This window comes from Topomyia yanbarensis, chromosome 2 (assembly GCF_030247195.1).
Source record: "Topomyia yanbarensis strain Yona2022 chromosome 2, ASM3024719v1, whole genome shotgun sequence".
Lineage (NCBI taxonomy): Eukaryota > Metazoa > Arthropoda > Insecta > Diptera > Culicidae > Topomyia > Topomyia yanbarensis.
The window spans coordinates 174,474,674-174,495,143 of NC_080671.1; the positions used below are offsets into that span (position 1 = coordinate 174,474,674).

Below are 20,470 nucleotides of genomic sequence, written 5' to 3' on the forward strand. Positions count from 1 at the left end.
AAGGCTATTCTAAAGGTTTAATACTAACAATTAAGCGGATAAAAAAGAAGTCGATATTTTTTAACACTACACTGCCCATAATCGCAAGTCAGTCCCATGTTCTATGGGATTTACTAACTACATGGGACTGACTTGCGATTATAGGCATTACACCAGACTCTCCCCTTAAACATACATGGACAAAGAAACTGCTCTAATCAAGGTAAGGTGAAAGTGCCAATAACGTGAAAACGGGCTCAACAACGTATTCCTCGATACATTTTTGTGTGATTCTCCCGATACAACATACATAATGTTTGCATACTATTGATCCCCATGCATTAAAATAACCGAGTGAAACCGTTTGTTTTGGACATCAATTCTGTTCTTACAAGCAGTAGCATTTTCTCTAAAAACCCGCGACTGGTATCACGCGCCAATCACTCGACACGTCCCAACTGAATATAGACTAGCAAAACGTGACCCATAAGCTGTTCTCTGCTGCATTGCGGATGGCTGCGGTCATTGATTTCATTATCTATCGCCAAAAGCATTCTAAAATGCCGTGCACTTTGTGTGGCCAACATTAAAAACACAATATAACACACAGACGCAGTTTGCAGCTCCAAACTTGGTGGCCACTAATTGAGCAATGATTTCCCAGTTTAATTCCGGCAGAGTCGTTTTAGCTCTGACAGAGTTTCAGTTTCTGATTGGAATCTTTCTTTGATCTCGTTTCGGTGAAAATTAGAATTGCAAATCGCAACCACAAAGCTGCTTAAATTATCCGTCGCACGTAGGACACGTAGGAAATCATTTCCAACGACGTCCATCGCATAATAAACACTCCAGAGTGGTTTGGTTCGATACTTCACTCTCTTTCTTGCTTTGGCTAACGTTGCCAGCAATCAATAGGTATTGGTATAGTTTCAAGCATACTTCATATTTATTCATGTGGCGTTTGCCGTCGCGTGCTAAAGCTTCACTGGATGTAGGTGCAGCGCTCTAACGGCTTCTGCTTCCTATAACCTATACATAGGTATTGCTAAATATATTTCGTTTGATCTAGAATTTGAATTACAGAACAAACCTATCAACATATTTTGAACATAATGTTGCTTAACTCTGATATTCTCCCAAAATACTGACAACTAAACGATGCGGAACTCCTGAACCAGCCAGAAAAGCAAACCAATAGAGAATAGACGGTAGAATAGCTAGTAAAGTTCTGATGATGGCTGAAAAGAAAAAAAGTAGGCCGAAACGTAAACCGATTAATTTCTTTCCGTTAATTTTCACCGAAAAATATCAATCAAAATCCGCCAAAAAACTCATAAACCAAGTCACACGGCGGTTTAAATGAGATCTGTATTATTATCGAACGAACGAGTGTCGCTTCCGTGGAGGGTAGAAGCCGGATATTTGCTGTAGTGCAAATTTAAAATCACGCTTCTTAACTCTGAATATTACAGGGTCAAAGTGTAAGCACTTGTCCACTTCAAAGCACATAATGTGCCAAAATAATTAATAAGTCAGAATAAATTAACTTTTGCTCAATGTGACACCCTTTACCCCTAGTAGTCGTCGAAGTAGTCGTAGACAGTCTAATTTGAGAGATTTGATCAGTTTTTAATAATATTGCAAAATAACGAAGATATACCAAAATTTAATTTTTCATCGTTAACGTACACTGCCCCGCACAGCATTACTCCATCGGAATCCAATCAGACTTGCAATAACTTCAGTTATAGAGTTCAAATGAAAGGTAATACTCACATTTATTAGTCTTACAAGTTTTTGTGAGCAAATCTTGCCTAAACCAAAAGTTATATCATTGTTTAAATACGTTGTGTTTATAAACAACATGGGCATGAAAGGGTTCACTTGATTATGGCCTTGAGACGGTCCAAAAATGAATCGCAAGCTGCCCGAATGTAACTTACCGATATTTTGACCCACTCATGGACAATGGCTTTCTTCGGCGTCTCGAGGGCCGAGGCTGGTGTATTTTTTACTTCGAACCTTGCTCTCCATTCAGCCATTCTTGGTTCACTCGCGCTTTGTGAGATGGTGCCAAGTCTTGTTGAAACGTCTATGGTTTGTGACCGACATGCTTGTCTGCCCACGGCTTCAAATCAGCCTCCAGAACACTTTCCCAATAATATGTCACATTTACTCTGACGCCAGGCTCGATGAAAACGATTGGAGCGTTACAGCGGCCCAAACCATTATTTGTGGCGAATGCTGCCACCTAGTAGCCAACCGACGACTCAAATTATCGTATGAACGGTCGGTTAAATAAACCACATCGTTTTTCACTTGATCACACACTACCCTAGATCAGCTGAATCATTTCATTCAAGGCAACCAAAAAAGATGCTTTACAATAAATTGATCCAATCCGATCGAAATGCTCAGCAACGAATTCCAATTTTGGACAGTAACTTCAGTAGTTGCGTTCATAATATCGTCCCAATCGTAATCGTTATTACCAGAATTTAGTATATTGATCCAAGAAAAATCATTCAAAAGAAGTTAATATTGTACAAACTGAGTGCCGAGTTATCAATTTATTTTATATTTTGTCTTTTCGTCATTTCCCTGATTGGCAGGATTGGGGAAGTGGTAAGGTTAGAGATAAGGAAAATAACGACAATATCCCCGAGGGGATATTGAGATAACAGAACGACTACGCCCCGAAGAGATATTGTCATTCAAATTCGGCTTAGGTTTATAAACTATCGTCTTGACATTTGGCCTGTGTTAAGCCAAAGAGGACCAAGCGCCATTTTGAGGTACTTTATCTAAAATCGCTTTAACATCCAATGTAACACAAGCAACTCTAATATCTATTATGTTTTGGGAGCTCAAATAGCAAACGAAAGCAAGCAAGTGTTCTTTGACTTTCTACGTAAATGGTAAGTTATCGAAAAATGAATTTTGGTACGAAAAATATAAGAAAAAAATTATGGCGCTTAGCTCGGTTTGGCTTAACGCAGGCCATTTGGAAGCCATAGTTCAAAACCCTTTTTCTCCAAAAAAATTAGAGAACGGTCGTCGATACTGCAAAAATACTGCTGTGTTTTCTCTGTAAGCGACTTGATTCTCAGAACATCCCATTAAACTGCCCACGAATCAGGATGGAACTCTAGCCTCATCAAAACATCTGTACTCTTCAAACATTCCGTGGGATTCCACGGAATGTAAAAGAATACCTTATTCTAGTGAAGGCTATGTGGTTCGACAATAAACGCCTTCTCACTTATCTCCACCAATTTCTATTTCAGCCAGGTACAACTTTGTTCGTTATCCGGAGAGAAACAAACAATACCATACCTAGCCAAACTCGCTGAAATTGGGGATGAATGAGTTAGGAGGGGTTTAAGGGAGACACCCGTGAAGATTGTTGAACAGATCATCCTACAGCGCAATCGAAAAGTGACCTACCACTTATTCAAAATTGTATTATTCTGGTTGCAGTTGAAAACTGGAAAATCCAACCAGCGACAATCGTATTTTTTCTGATTCTAAACAATGGAATCACGTCGGAAGTAGTGCGTTGAATTCGTACAATGATGCGCTTAGATTAATTTGGGCTACTCGAACCATGATCGATAAGAGCATTGCACATTTCATCACCGGCACTTATTGTACAGCTACTAATAGATACCAAACACGTCGGCTTATAATCGCCTATAGCGGACCCCGAAGTGGGTATTAGTAACATGACCATCATTTGAATCTCAAGATTTGTGAAGAAACAAACGTTCACTGTGTAAGAGATTCGCTTAACACAGTAAGGGCAATACCCACGGCACTCCGTGCGCGATTGGCATATTTTAATCATGCCAGCCACAGGGATGCCACATTGAAATCTGTGTTTCGGTCAAAAAAATCTTTTTACCATTTGTGATGACTTAAACAGAAAAAAAACTCTGTGAAAATCTGTGATAAATTTCCCAAAAAATCTGTGAAAAATCACAATATTTCCAAAAATCTGTAAAATTTTCATCAAAATGCCAAAAATCTGTCATCTGTAAGAACAGTAACACCTTTCGCGCGCCTGAAACTTTTTATTCAAATCGATCCAGGGAATATTCATCAAACAGAGATCGGTTTATTCGTATACAAATAAATAACATTTCGTCGCTGTTGTGCTATCTTATGACAAACGCCATTTTAGGGTAAACGGAGTTCAATATGCCACATTTCTTGTCTAAAAATCTCTACAAAGTTACGTTTTCAGAATTGTGAAATTATTCTTGATTACTGAGATATAGAGAGAAACGTGGTGAGAAATTGCGAGTTTTACGCTCTAAATCACTGTGTCTTAGGATTGGTTCAAGTTATATTGAAGTTTTATATTTTTTATGTGTAAAAATGTCTGAGTAACACAATGGCATAGTAATTTTCAAAAGAACAACACATTTGTTGCGAGAAAATTCAGTTTTACTGTTAAACTGGAAATATTGCATGTTTGACAACACTGTAACCAAAAATTACTATTTTTGCTAGTTTCCTTGACCAATTTCCTTTAAAATGCATCTCACCGATTGTTTCTAGACAAAATAAAGAGGAAGATATGAATAAAAGTTAATAATTGATGATTTATTTGAGAAAATTTTCCATGCACAATTATGACAGGTCATACAAATTTTTCATCAATTCACACCTATGACACGTGTGAGTGCGACTTTTGGTTACATTTTTAGCAAAAACTCTCAACATAGTCAACGGATCTACGTAACATTTGAGAGATTATTACAGAATAGACAGAAGTATAAATTGTATTCTCTGAATTGTTTATACCATTTATAAGTTTCAAAATATTCAACCTGAAACTTTAAAAATCATTTTTCTCGAAATGTGCCATATGACGCTTGTCGTAAGATAGCACACCAGGGACGATATGCCGTGTGAGTCACCTTAGCCACCTTAGCGATGAATACTCAAGGTTAATGTCTGCATGTTAACCCAGTACCTTAGAAATCGCTTTATTTAGTTACATAGCGAAGCCAGGAGCTAGTTAGTTGGGGTAAGTTTGGCGGGATTTCCTTCTCTCCTTTTCCATTAGCCATATGGCGTTGTCTCTCCTTGTGTACTTCGAGTAATGGGAGATACATTTTCCAATGCGTTTATGTTTCATTACATTTTGATTTGTAAGTTTTGCGCGATATTGTTTTTGGAGCATATGTATTCAAAGATTGGCTGTACTGATCCAAATCAGAGCCAATATAATCACACAAAACATGCAGAGGCAAGGACTCAAAACGGGAATTTAATAATGATAGTGTGCACGCTCACCTGATTTCCACTACCGCCATCGCTGCGCCGTTCATGCACGCGCTCATACAGGATGCTAATGCGCACGTCACTAGTGCAATCGATGTTCCGGTACCAGATCTCTGTTACGATCTCATGCGTGTAGGTCGCAGTAGGTGGTCCTTCGGGAAGAACAGGTGTGTTTTGAGCAAATCTCCCTCGTGTGACGTGTGTGGAAGTTATAAATCCTTCCCATGTTATGGACGAAATGCATGCAACGACATGTCAGTGCACTGCCACGTCGAACCTGGATTAATGCCAAGGGTCATCGTACCAGCATATGCCTTCCATATTGGCTCACGACGCGAAAGTAATTCCACTTGGAACTAATGCCAGAAGGAACAATTCATTATGTATGAAATAATGGAACACACACACACACTACTTTTCGATGGAGTCAGCTCCTCGCCTGCATCATCAAAAATGGTCGATCCCTGCGCTAGTCGACGAACACACGCCCTCAAACCTCGAACAACGAAAGACGAATCCGCCGCCAAAAATTCCTCTATACGATGGCGGTCGCTTTTGCTTTTTTTTCGCTTCCGCATTGACGTTTTGCCTTTCTCATATAAAGGAAGGCTAAGCAATCACTGTAAAAATCGACTTTTAATTCGAGGCCCGGAGGGCCGAGTCTCATACACCATTCGATTCAGTTCGTCGAGATCGGCAAATGTCTGTGTGTGTATGTATGTGTGTGTGTGTATGTGTGTGTTATTTAAACTAACACAATTTTCTCAGAGATGGCTTAACCGATTTTCGCAAACTTATTTTCAGCTGAAAGGTATAACGCTCCCATTGAATTTTTAGTTGATCCGACTTCCGGTTCCGGAGTTACGGGTTGAAGAGTGCCGTCACGCAGCAAATTCTCATATAAACTGGTACCACCATGATGTTCAAATGATGTAAAACATATTAAAATTGATGTAACATTACTCTAGTTTGCGGGTCTGGATCACTAATGATCAATCAAAGCAACTTTGACCACATTGGCCACCTATGACGGTTCATGACGCCCCCGGGGAACCCGCCAAGTTCCTAAGCTAATAGCACACCCATTCCCCAACGAATTCTCTACCGATTTTTACAAACTTGATTTCAAATGAAAGATACAGTAATACAATTGACTGCTGCTGAATTTCATTCGGTTCTGACTCTTGCTTCCGGAGTTACAGGGGTGTTAGTAAGAATACACTGGAATTTCACCATATAAATCGGTACAATCGTAATACCTCAGAGGCTAAAAACTATTGAAATGGTCACCAAATTACTTCTAATCGCAGATCTAGATCACTGATTGCCAATCAAACATTCTTTGAATATATTGTCCACTATCGACGATTCCGGAAGTCCGGAATTCCGGGCATATTCCACAATTAAAGTCACATCGGTTCTTCGGTGATGACTGAACCGGTTTTCTCAAACCGAGTCTCAAATGGAAGGCAAAATATGCAGTTGAGTACTGCATCGCCGCCCCTCCCCGCCTTGCCCTTACACCTCCCTCCTTCATCACTCCCCTCCCCTTGGACCACCCTCACGCCCGCATTTCCTTCATCCACCCCGTATACCGAAATACGATGAAAGATATCTGACGCATCCTCCACTCCCACTCTACTAACCCCCCATTCCCTCCACTTTCAAACCCATTCCACCAACATTTCAAAATATAATCACATGAAGATAACATTGAACTCATGCTGATTAAGCTAATTAAATATTATTCTTTTTCCTTTCTCATATAGAAAGGTTATGCAATTGCTCCAAAAACCGACTTTTTAACCGAGGCCCGGAGGGCCGAGTCTCTTATAACATTCGACTCAGTTCGCCGAGATCGCAAAATATATGTGTGTATGTATGTGTGCATGTATGTGTGCATGTATGTATGTATGTATGTATATATGTATGTATGTATGTATGTATGTATGTATGTATGTATGTATGTATGTATGTGTGTATGTGCGGATTTGTTAACAAAATGTCCACATCGGCTTCTCGGAGATGGCTGAACCGATTTTTACAAACTATGATTCAAATGAAAGGTATAATATTCCCATAGGTTGCTATTGAATTTCATTTTCAACCGACATCTTGTTCCGGATTACGAGTTGAAGAGTATGGTTACAAAACAAAATTTGTTGATTTGTTCACATCGGTTTCTCGGAATTTTCTGAACCGATTTTGACAAACTTGATTTTAAATGAAAGGTCCATCAGCTGCTGTTGAATTTTGTGTGGATCCGAGTTCTGGTTCCTGAATTACAGGATGATAAATACGATCACGCAGCAAATCCCGATTCTAACGAATTCTGCGATGAATGTAAAAAGGTGATTTTTTTCCAAAATGTAAACACAACTGTTGAATTTGTAGATCTAGGTCCCGAACAGTAATTCAAAGTCTCTTTGGCCACACTGGCCACCATCGACGGATCCGGAAGCATCCAAATTCAAAATAACGGTTATATTGGTTTCTCGAAAATGGCTAGACCGATTTGGTCAACTTAGTCTTAAATGAAAGGTGTTGCGTCCCCGGAAACTGATATTAAATTCCATCTCTATCCGACTTCCGGCTCCGAAGTTACGGGTTGTGGAGTGCGATCACATAGAAAACTCCGATTCAAACCGATACCGCGATGAATGCAAAATGGTGTTCTTATATATACTTACCAAGTGTAATAAGAATGAAAGACATTTCCATAATGTTATATTGTACGAACCAGCTATTAAATCATAGTTTGGAGAAATGAGAAAGGCACAATTGCACCTCTAGGTGGATTAAAACAGGTTTTTCAGATTGGCATTGACATTTGTTAGATGAGTGGAATCGTTCGTCCTCTGGTTGTCGAGTGTTCCCATCCCGCGCGTACACATTAATCACCGATTAACATTGAGTTAACTAATATTTAACTTCTGCAACGCATATTAAGTTAATTTTGTTAATTTTTAACATTTTGTGTTGTTTAAGGTGACTTTTTATCTATTACACGAATAATTCTATTTTTCCATAGCGTGTGAAATGAGCTGTCAGTATCCATATAGATATTACACTTATCCACAAGCAAAAGTTGTTTTTAAAATTATGAATGTTTAAATTTATGAATTACGCGGTTGAGGTAAGATGGCAATACTATTTACAGTGTTAACATAGTTATCAAAAATTTGTATACAAAGTAAGCGAATCTTTTTCTTGTGTATCTCGTCAATACACAAAACGTTTACTTCGCCTGAAGAATTTCGAAAATTTGCTTTTATGGAGTACGCGCCGAAGTCAAAATACCGAGGTGTTGAGACTGAAATGCCGGTTCCTGATCAGAATGCAATAACAAAATTATAACAGAACACCATTTTTGTAGTTAGCTGTGTTATAAATCTGGTTTCGTTAGTAGTTAAAATAACAAAAAATTACAATAAGTAACAACGCGAGATATAGGTTTGAAATATTTTTGTTATTTGATCGGATTAATATATAGTTTTATTGAAAAGACATTCAACACGTTCCAGAAGGATCCCTCACGTAGTTGAAGTTTCATATGATTGCTTATTTCCAGGCGTACCGGGATCAGGGTAAGTTTTCCGCGTCATATATTTTTGTCTATGTACTACAGACAATGCAACTAACACTTCGATGCGATTCAGAGATGTTGCCAACAGTCTGCCATTTTGGGCAACGTGTTCTATTTTACCCGATCTACCTACATAGAAGTGGTAAAAACTGAAAGCAGTCTGCCAACTTACCCCAGTCTCCCCTATACGAAAAGAGAAAGTGTAACATTAAGTTTTTTTTCTCAAAATATGGCTTGGAAGAATCACCTGGCAGCCAGATCGAAAATAGAGGTTCGTTTAGTGGATCAGACAAACAGTGTACATAACACCTAAGTGTAAATTTTAGGGAGAAATTTCGTGAGTCAGCTTACTATGCGTTAACTTCATATCTCTTTCAACGTTTGTCTGATCAATTTCAATTGTGTAGGGTCGATGATCCAATAGTTGCACTACTAAGAAAATTTGTACATATTGTACATAGGGCGGGCATAGGGTAGTTGCCAAATCGATTGCCTCGTATGCAGCTCACTTGGAAAAACCCCGTTTGAGAATTTTCTAAACCAAAAAAACGGGAACCCTAAGATATAAATATCTAATATAAAATATAATATAAATATAAATTTTAAAATCTGGTAGGATTAAACGGTTCTTAAACATCCTTTTATAAGATTTTTCGCTAAACAGTGTCAAAATCAATCAAGTGAGGGTTATTTTTTTAATCAAGTGAGGGTTATTTCTTTAATTTTAACGCTCTATTGTTAATTTGCAGTATAGTTTGAAATTCCATCAATTTCTTCTAGCATATTTGCTTCAGCATCGGTGTAAGATTTGATGGAAAAATTAAAATAATCAATCATATTTTTAAGAACAATTCAATAATGAAACTTTTGCACTCGAATGATTATCTTTTTCACACAAAAAAGATTGTGTGATGGTTTGCATCGAAATTATACGTATAGCCTTCTACTGCAATTATTGGTACTCCACGATTACTGAAGCACCCACTCTATTTCGGCATTTCTCTACACATCTTCGCAGTTCTTAAGGGGGTTTTCTTCATCTTCAAAAATTGACTTTTTCGTTTTTATATTCTTCATTTTACAATTCATTGTATGATGAATAGTCAAAAGCATTTTACGGCCTTAGCTACGGCTACGCAAGGAAGCTCTTCAGTAAACACACAGTTCTGGCCTTAACCATAATTCTGAACATGATATTTGTTAAAATATTTTTTAATACAATTTACACATCGAAACGAGCGACCAATCGTTGTTCGGCATTCAAAGTAGCGTTGTTGGAGAGAATTTATAATTTTCTGTTTCAGGTAATGTTAACGAGTGTTATCGTGGTTGCCTTAGAGCAACTTTTTTCCGAAGTCTTTTTTAGGAAATGTAATTTACTGCCGTTCTACGCATAGTTGTCCCATATGCATAGGAAATTTCATAAAACATGGGGTATATATGCTTTTAGCGGCTGTTAAGTGCACTATTATTTAATATTTTAAAATATAATAAAATTGGAATGTATGCGTTATTTTCTCTAGTTGTGATTTTAACAAATCGTTCATTTTATGGGCGTTAAACCAGAATACCCTCTTAATGGAATCGTGTGCAGCATACGAGCTAGCAGGTCGATCCTATTAGCTGTCGATAGCAATAAATTTATAACTCACAGTCGTGGATTAGTTTGAAGTATGGAGGTAAGGTGGGAAATTCCAAATTTATTTTCCATAAACGGAATTATGTATTATACGAAGGGAAAATAAGGCGTTCGTTTTGAATACACAGCTTATGGCATTCAATGCAAACCTTTTCAAGGGATGTTATTGAGGAACGGTATTCAGTGCATTGCAAATTTCGATTCTATTCAGTCCGTATGAGAAATACCTTTACTTCAAGTAGATGGATCTTGCTTAATGATGTTTGCTATACCATATATATCGTATTCATCGACCTCAGACTCATTTATCAAAAAGAGTCTAAGTATTTTTACATGCAATACCACCATCGTTTGTACAGCGAAACCATCTGAGAATGAGTTAATCCTTCTTTGTAAAAAAAGCTCTTTTTATAACGCATAATTTGTTGACTAACGAAAAAGCTCTATCAATCTGCTGGGCCGTAGCATGGTTTTCTGGCGCCCTTGGCGAAGTCTCAGTTTTGTGCCTCTCTAGTGTTTACTTGTTTACTTCGTTCAGTTCGACATTCGAACAATAATTTCGTGTGTACATGGAAATTGCACACTTATCCTTGCTAATTTTCTGATTTTATTGAATTTATTCTCACTTATTTTATAAATCAGTTTAAAGATTTCGACACCTCTCTCAGGCTGGCGGGGGCCAACCACAAGCTACGGGACTGTCAATCTGTTAAGTTTACCGAATCAAGTCCAATCTACCACACGGGGTGCACTGGGGGCGTGTCGGACTCGAATGGTGACCAGCCATTAATACCGACTAAACTCCATTGGGCTCCGCCATCATTCCTCCCAGGAACTACCTCTCGGTATTACTTCTGGGGGGATGGCTGTACTAAGTGTACTCATTCACTCTCACTCACGCGATCATACATCCTGTATGAGGCTTACTTGGGTGCTCTCTCAATCACACTTTGATTCACTCTCAAACACTCCCACATGAGGCTGACTTTTGTGCTCACCTTTTACGTTCCATGCGAGGCTGACTTGTGTGCTCACCTTACTCATTCCTTGCTAGGCTTACTTTTGTGCTCGCCCTACCCATCCATGTGAGGCTGACTTGGGTGCTCACCCTATCACCTGATTCACTCTCAATCGTGCCACTCTATTGTACCTTTGTCACTCCCTCTGGCATCCCATGTGGGACATTTTTCTTAGGCCCCACTTCTGACATACCATGCGATGCTGACTTTTGTGCTCACCTTTTTCATTCCTTGCTAGGCTGACTTTTATGCTAGCCTCTACCAACCTGTGAGGCTGACTTTTATGCTCACCCTTAACATGCAGTGTGAGACTGACTTGGATGCTCACCCTTTCACTCCTCTGCCACGCCATGAGGCATCGATAGCTTAGTTCCAACATACTACGCTACGACCCTCCCGTCTTGGCATGAGGCAGTCCACTTATACGCCTATACACTCACTCTTCTGTCTTGCTTCGGGGTGGCTGGGTTTACCCCTTACGCGGTTGCCATTCGCTGCGCCAACCTACCTCGGCATGAACAGACCATTCACTCTCTTATTTTGCGCTTGGCCTTTTTCGCTCCAGCTAACCAATCACTAGTTAGCCGTGCCCGCCGTCTGTTGCTCGGTTCGCCAGATTACCTGTAGCCTACTGGCAATCTGGATGGTAGCAGCCGAGACTGCGTTCCACTTCTCCACCGTTTGACACATCCGCTGAATAAGGGTATCCGGGGTTGTGTCCCAGCCACAGACGTCAACCATTGCTCTTCTTTCGACGTCGAACCGATGACATACGAACAGTATGTGTTCGGCAGTTTCATCTACACCTGGGCAGTCCGGGCAGACTGGGACCTCCGCGTGCCCGAACCTGCGGAGGTACTGACGGAAACAGCCATGGCCTGACAGGAATTGTGTCAGGTGGAAGTGAACTTCCCCATGGGGTCTTCCCACCCAGCTCGATATGCTAGGTATCAGCCGGTGGGTCCACCTACCTTTCGAGGAGTTGTCCCACTCACGCTGCCATCTGGCGACAGAGGTCACCCTGGTGCGCTCGCGGGCTCCCCTATTTCCACGTAGCTCAAAGCACTCCTCATCTTCCCGAATGACCAGCCCGACTGGCATCATGCTCGCTATCACGCAGGATGCATCGTGTGATACCGTGCGGTAGGCAGATATCACTCTGAGGCACATCACGCGGTAGGTGCTCTCCAGTTTCTGTAGGTAACTGGTTACCCTCAGTGCTCTTGACCATGACGGGCCGCCGTACCTGAGGATAGATACGGCAACGCCTGCCAGTAACCTACGTCTACTGGCGCACACCTTTGAGCTGTTGGACATCATTCTCGATAGTGCCGCAACAGCAGTCGACGCTCTCTTGCACGTATAGTCGACATGGCTGCCGAAGGTCAGCTTGTCGTCTATGATGACTCCGAGAGACTTCAGACTTCGCTGTGAAGTGATCGCGACTTCTCCCACATGGATAACTGCATGTTGTGCCGACTTGCGGTTGTTGACGATAACTACCTCCGTCTTATGATGAGCGAGCTCCAGGCCTCTCACGCTCATCCATTCCTCCACCGTGCTAATCGCGTGTTCTGCGGTTAGTTCTACCTCAGGGATTGACTCCCCGTAGACCTCCAAGGTTACGTCGTCAGCAAAGCCGACGATCTTGACCCCAGGAGGGAACTTCAGTCTCAGAACCCCGTCATACATGAGGTTCCATAGCACCGGGCCTAGGATCGAGCCCTGCGGGACTCCGGCGGTAATCGGAACCCTTTTCTGACCGGCATCGGTCTCGTATATCAGTACGCGGTTTTGGAAGTAACTTTCCAGGATCCGGTACAGACCCACCGGTAGGCTAAGCCGGTGTAACGAGAGCGCGATGGCATCCCAGCTTGCGCTGTTAAATGCGTTCTTCACGTCAAGTGTCACTAACGCGCAGTATCGAATACCTCGCCTTTTTCGTTGGATCGCTATCTCTGCAGTATTTATCACTGAGTTGAGAGCGTCCACTGTGGACTTACCCTTCCGAAAGCCAAACTGGTTGCTTGACAGACCGTCCGTACCTTCCGCGTACGGGGTGAGCCTGTTGAGGATGATCCTCTCAAGCAGTTTGCCAGTCGTGTCTATCAGACAGATTGGTCTGTACGCCGATGGGTCGCCTGGCGGCTTCTCGGGCTTCGGCAACAGCACCAGTTTCTGCCTTTTCCATCTATCGGGGAAACGGCACTCGTCAAGGCATCTCTGCATAGCTAGCCTGAACATGTTCGGGTTCGCTATGATCGCTGCCTTGAGAGCGTTGTTTGGAACTCCATCCGGCCCTGGAGCTTTGTTCATTGCTAGGGATTTAGCCACTGCGAGTAGTTCTTCATTCGTCACTGGAGCCACCATTTCGACCGTGCCCGCACTGTCTCGTAGTGCAGGTGGCCAGGGGCTTGTGGCTCGAGACGGGAAGAGTACTTCGATAATCGTTGCCAACCGGTCCGGAGACCGTTCTGGGGGTGAGGAGCCCCCTTTGGTCTTGGCCATCACAATCCGGTAGGCGTCACCCCACGGATTCGCGTTGGCACTCTCACACAGGTTGTCGAAACACGCTCTCTTGCTGCTTTTAATAGCCTTGTTAAGGGTTAATTTCGCAGCTCGAAACGCTTCACGGCGGTTCTCTCTTGCATCCTCGGTGCGAGCTCTTTGCATCCTACGTCTAGCTCTGAGACAGGCTGACCGTAGAGCTGCAATCTCGGCACTCCACCAGTATACCGGGCATCTACCGTTTCTTGGCAGTGTTTTTCTCGGCATAGTGGCGTCGCACGCGCGTGATAGAACAGCTACCAGCGCATCCCCGCTTAGACTGTCGGTGTTGGCCTCCAGTCCCAGGGCCGCGGTGAAAGCTTCGCTGTCGAAGTGATTGGACTTCCACCCGCGTACCTGACAGGGATCTCCCGCCCTCGGATGCTGCACACCATAGTTGATCTTAAAGCGGATTGCTAGATGATCGCTATGGGTGTAGCCTTCGTCTACCCTCCATTCCATGCCTGGAGCCAGACTCGGGCTGGCAAAGGTCAAATCAATCCACGCCTCCACTCCATTTCTACGGAATGTACTAGCGGAGCCATCATTAGCTAGCACAGTATCGAGTTTCGCAAACGCTTCCATTAGCGCTTGACCCCTGCTATTTGTTCAGCGGCTGCCCCACTCCACTGCCCAAGCGTTGAAGTCTCCCGCTATTACTACCGGTTTCCGGCCCACGAGGTCCGACGAGAGCCTGTCGATCATCTGGTAGAACTGTTCTATTGGCCACCTTGGTGGGGCGTAGCAGCTGCAATAGAACACACCATTGATCTTGGCAATCGCCACACCCTCGGCGGAGGGGTGTATTACCTCTTGAACCGGGAACCTTCCCGTTGTACAGATTGCCACCATTCCAGACCCGTCCGACACCCAATTGCCGTTGCCGGCAGGGATGCTGTACGGGTCTGATAAGAGGGCGACATCTGTCCTCGACTCCGAGACCGACTGCCACAGCAGCTGTTGGGCTGCTGCACAATGGTTAAGATTTAGCTGTGTGACTCACGGCTTCTTCTTATTTAACTCGCCGAAGGGACACGAAGGTCCGCCCATAGCATGTTTATGGGCTTGCTTCTTAGCGGTGCAGATAAGGCACTTATATGCCTTAGTGCACCCCCGCTCTTTATGCCCCTCCTCGCCGCATCGACGACATAGCTTGCTCCTGTCTATGCCTTTGCATTCGTAAGCTTTATGGCCGGATTCTAGGCACCGATAGCACCTGTCCACTGAAGGCGGCTGGGGTATACTAATAGGGCATACCGACCAGCCGATCTTCAGCTTCCCTTTCTCGGTTACCTTTTTGGCATCCGCATTCAGTAGCCTGAGGTAGGCTACTTGGGTGCCAGAGGGTCCATCCCTCAATCGCACAGAGGCCCGCTCGATTGTGACGCCGCAGTGCTCCTTGACGGCTGCGACGACGTCTTCTGCGGTCGTGAACTCGTCCAAGTGCTTGCACTGGAGAGTTGTTTCCGCACCTAGCGACCTGATTTGGGCGCCCTCACCAAGGACCTCTTGGGCCAAGGCCTTATATACTGCACTTGATTGTGCGCCTCGCTTCAGCACCAGGAGCATCTCTCCCGTGTTGGTGCGTCTTACGCTACGCACATCCTGCCCAAGGGCCGAGAGACTTTCGGCCGCCTTCATCGATTTAAGGACATCGGCGTATTTGTCCTTGTCGGTTTTTAACCACAAGGCTTCGCCTCTGTCCTTGGCCTTCCTCACAGGCCGCGGTACCTCCGGTTTCGGTGCCGGCTTTTTCTTGGTAACCAGCGTCCAGGGGTTTGAGCCCCCCTGCCCCGGTCGTGCCGGGTTGCTGGTACCATCGCTCTCCACAGCGAGGTCACTCTCGCCCTCGCTTACCTCACCCAGGCGGCGTTTGACCTTGACGGTTGCACGCCGAGTGGTGTCGGTTTTGGCACCCTCGCCTGGCGACTTCCTAGGGCGCTTCGCATTCGATGCCGTCTTGCGATTGCCCTTTCCCTTTCCCTTCGAGGGGAACTCGGTCGCCGCTCCGATCGACGTGGCTGCTCCGTAGAAGGTAAAGGCCACTGTCTGTGAACCTCTATCGACCTTCTCTCTTTCCTCCCTATTGGAGGCCACTGTCTGGGTTTCTCTGTCGGGCCTCTCCCGACATTCCACCCTCTCAACATAGGCCTGCTGTTCCTGTCTTGCGACACGAACAGCTTTCCGGAGCTCCAGAAGGCTCAACTTCAACTCCTTGGCTATGTTCTGCTTTGCGCTAGCGAAGTCGATTATAGAATCGAGTTGCTTCGCTACTTTGCGCATCGCAGCTATTGGCCCCTCCGATGCATTGGTAGGGTTATTGCCTACCGCCGCTGGGGGGTCACTGGTGCTTTCGGATGCAGCACTCATCGCTCCACTACTCTCCCCACGGGGGGAGACCTCGCCAAACCACCTCTTGCGAAGGGGTTTGGCACCTCCGTCTGTTTGTTTTTATTTTTATTTACCTCCATGTATAGTCCCACGAGTAGCGCGAGAAATATATGTCCGCCACGCCAGAGCTCCGCATTAGCGTGGTAAGGGACGCTTACTGTGGGGGTTGCCCAGGTACCCCACAGGCTCCGTTAACGATCGAGCATCTTTTTCACCCCCTCGATCACTCATCCCTCGGCACGGGTCGCTTCACGCCTTGGAATTGGGGTTATGCCCTACCTTGCTTTACGTGGTGATCTCGGCCCGGATCATCACAACCATCCTCCTTTACCAGGGCTTTGGACCTGTAGCTCTGGTTCTCAATAGTTCCATGTACGTATGTTATTACAGACATGCTACTATTGGGATCCGTCATTCGCTAGCGGAGTTTACCAAGATACGCAGTTTACCATACCGGAAGCGTTAACTAATCTTAACTATGGGAATCTTGAATATACTGGATCGATAGATGATTGACCGATCGATAGTTATGCGTCCCTGTTAATTTTCTGTGGATAAAGCCAGCTTAGGACCTGTATAGCATCCGGTGACTTTCATGCTAACGATTACTATTTTGTTGTCATTGAATAATTTTCATTGTATAAACAATGTTGTGCCAGGGGACAGGTATAACGAGTTGGCAAATCGACTGCCTTAAACGTAGCTCACCTGGATTCGGCTCTCAAACCTTTCGCATGAGAATAGAAATTTATTTAACCGGAAAAAAGACGAAAGCCTGTATACCTTCCGGCCGTTAACTTCTTCGAAACAAATAACCGGTGTGGAAAGGTTACAAAACCGCCATCTTGTGGTAAAACCACTTGAAAAAATATTAGTTGTGCTTCATCGTGGGTAGTATTAGTAATTCATTGGCATCCTCCCAAGATGTCTGAACTCAAATCAAATAATCTAATAATACGTACATAACATTCAAACATATCAACCTATAACCATGTTGAAACATCTTATTTTCCCTTCCATTGCAGGTGGTAGGAAACAAGCACAATACTCTAGTCTTTGATATTAAAAGCCCCCGTGTCAGCAAACTTCAGACGCAGATATCAACAACATCGACCTGTTCTACGACCTCGCTCTCGACCCGATCGTCATTTGATGGCGGCAGTGCTCAACATCAGCAGCAAAATCACAACGGTAATCACAGCAGCAATCGTTCCAGTTTACAGCAGCAACAGATTGCATTGTTTGTTTGTATCGCCGGGGACACTAAATCCCGATCGAGGTATCAGTTCTACATCGAGGACACCTTCCGGTGAGCAGAGTGGAATACCAATTTAGATTAGTTAGTATTATCATTGTTAATATATATTGAAACTATGACATGCGATCTATCTAGCTTTCTTGTTGGCATTCAATTTTTCCTCTGCTGTTTAAATATAAAACAAAATATCTATCTTCTCTAGTCAAGGACAAACCTTATTTACTTTCATCAAATTTTTCAACAAAGAAAGGCTATGTTCGTCTAATTGCATTGCCACGGTTTTTTTCCAAAAAAGCATTTGTTTGACGACAAGTTTATGGATTGCGCCAATAGTTGCAGTGTTCGGTTAAAGCCCAAAACCGAATCTTCTCTATTATCAAATATGTTGAAACTGGCAAGTTCAGAATTAACAAAGTCAATCTTTGCGCCTGCTCTGGCCAATTCGTTGGTCCATCAATTACCAGTAATACAGGAATGTCCGGGCACCTAAACGAAGTTGTTAGCATTGTCAATGCTAAATTCTTCGATCTGAATTCGGCATGGACCATGATTCGTCCAAGCTAAGGATCTTGATTGCAGCCTGACTATCAGCGCATAAGTTTATAACTTTGCTGGACAAGCTCTGATGAAGCGCCGATTGTACCCCGCACATAATCGCGAAGATTTCAGCTTGGAATACAGTATAGTGTATACCTAGTGAATGAAACTGTTCCAATCGCATTTGACGACAGTGGACACCAGTACCAGCACGTTCCTCTTTCAAATAACCGCCAGTGTAACAGGCCACTTGCGTTTGTTGTTGTTTCTTCATATAGCCAGACAACCACTCCACATGAAGAATCTTCGCATGGAATATATTGCAAAAAAACTAAATGTGAGTGTAATATCGTTGGGAGCAAGAATATCCTCATCCCATGAAACCATTTGTGACCACTGTCGTGTAGGACTGGAAGCAAGATAAACATGGTTACTGTTCCAAAGACCAGTAACCTGCAATCGATGCACACGATAGTTGTTCTTGTTTAAGATGAATGTGTAATGGTTGAATAGTTAGAAGTGCCTCAAAGGCTGCAGTCGGAATTATCGTGAAAGCACCAGTTTTCGTGTAAATCCAATAGATGTATTTGGGTTCGAGACCCCAGGTCTTTTCAAAATATTTTGGCTCTGAGCTCAATGTAAGCAGACCAGTTCAGTTTGGAATCCAAAATAACCTCAACGTATTTGACTTGATCTGCACACAGTTCAAAATTGAATAACTGCAAGGGACGAGTCCCGATTGTTATTCACTTTTTCGTGAAAAGAACCATTGAAGTTTTGTTTGGGGCAACTAATAATGTAACTTGTCAACACCACTATTCGACAGCTCTTACTTACAAAGATTGTTCCGATGCAAAGTCCAGTAATTAGTACTTGTTAATCGTCAGCCAACCCGTAGGTTGGAAACCCAAACTCATTGAGTTTATTTAACAAACCGTCTGCTACCAGCTTCCATAGCAAAGGTGACACCACCCTGAGGACAGCCGGAAATACTCAACTTCCTTATCTCTGTCGGTCTCAGTGACGAGCAGTGCGATTACTAAGCATTGCGTTCATTCAACCCGACAGACATGCAGATATTACATGAACGCGCGTCGCTTTCAGAGTAGACGGAAAGTACACCTTTTCGGAAACACCCTCAATATCTTGGAATACCCAAATTAAATTGTTTGAGCGAGTAAACCCCTTCAATATTGTAAATAACATCGTGAAGCAGAGTTATTTCCAGATTCCACGGGCCGTTTTTTTTAATAAAGTTGTCCGACAAAGACACCGTGCCACATTTGTCGAGCTGAATCGGTTGGTACTTGAAACCTGGCCCTTCGGGCCTAGGAAATGTTTTCAAATTTTAAGCGAATCCTATACACTTCTTTTTTAAGAAATTTAAAACGATTTGAATGTTTTTTCACTCAACTTTATTTGTATCGACAGCTACGCATACTGTGATCACCATTTTTGATATTCGTCCGATAAAGATGTCAAGATCGAAATAAGCGTTTCTGTCGATACAAGTTCAACAGTACGCAAACTTTCCAAGCCAACACGAGTTGTCCAATTTCGTAAAATTGATGTAGAGACACACGAGTACCATATACTTCAAATCATCCTAGTTGATGATCATTAATGTGACGCATACAGGTTTGTTTTTCGATGGTCGTTTTCTTACCCAACCAACTGCCCATTTTTTGTTTTGACGCTTATTGGTTGATAGCGTTTCAGTTTACTTTTTACCGCAATAATATGCAGAAACGGTCGCTGGTAACATCCCTGATAGCCAAAATTATATTTACAACCTGCTGTGTTTTAACGATGCATGTATAATGAACAAGCTGTCAACGTGTTCCGTTTTCCATTTGCTTTAATTACAGATACGTGCTTGGACACCTGCTAACCGCTTTTGAGCTGTTTGAAGAAAAGAGGGTGCGATATCAATGCCAGAATCTGTTACAGGTCGCCCGACGGCTGCTAAGCAAAATAGGTAAGTCAGTTATCGTACGAAGGTATGACATCCACAGGCTATGGAAACAATTAACTTTTCGTTGGGGGATATGATGTGTCAGCTATAAAAACCGATTATCACCTTCATTTTTTCCACTTCATTGATTGGGTTTCACACTGTGAGTGATTATTTCAACAGTACTTGCGGTGTCACAACATTGATTGAATGAATGTAATGAATGTTAACTCAATCACACGCATCGGTAGGGTCGTACTTGGTTACA

At 43.0% G+C, this 20,470-nt stretch overlaps 1 protein-coding gene across 12 annotated transcripts in view; it reads left to right on the top strand.

The window, feature by feature from the left end:
* Positions 1-20,470, top strand: part of LOC131682172 (cGMP-dependent 3',5'-cyclic phosphodiesterase-like) — a 157,831-nt gene that overhangs the window by 73,281 nt on the left and 64,080 nt on the right. For all 12 annotated transcript variants that reach the window (XM_058963445.1, XM_058963442.1, XM_058963436.1 and 9 more), the window contains exons 5-6: positions 17,479-17,762; positions 20,117-20,226. In XM_058963445.1, the coding sequence (XP_058819428.1) occupies positions 17,479-17,762; positions 20,117-20,226 (394 nt within the window). The remainder of the gene's footprint in view (positions 1-17,478; positions 17,763-20,116; positions 20,227-20,470) is intronic.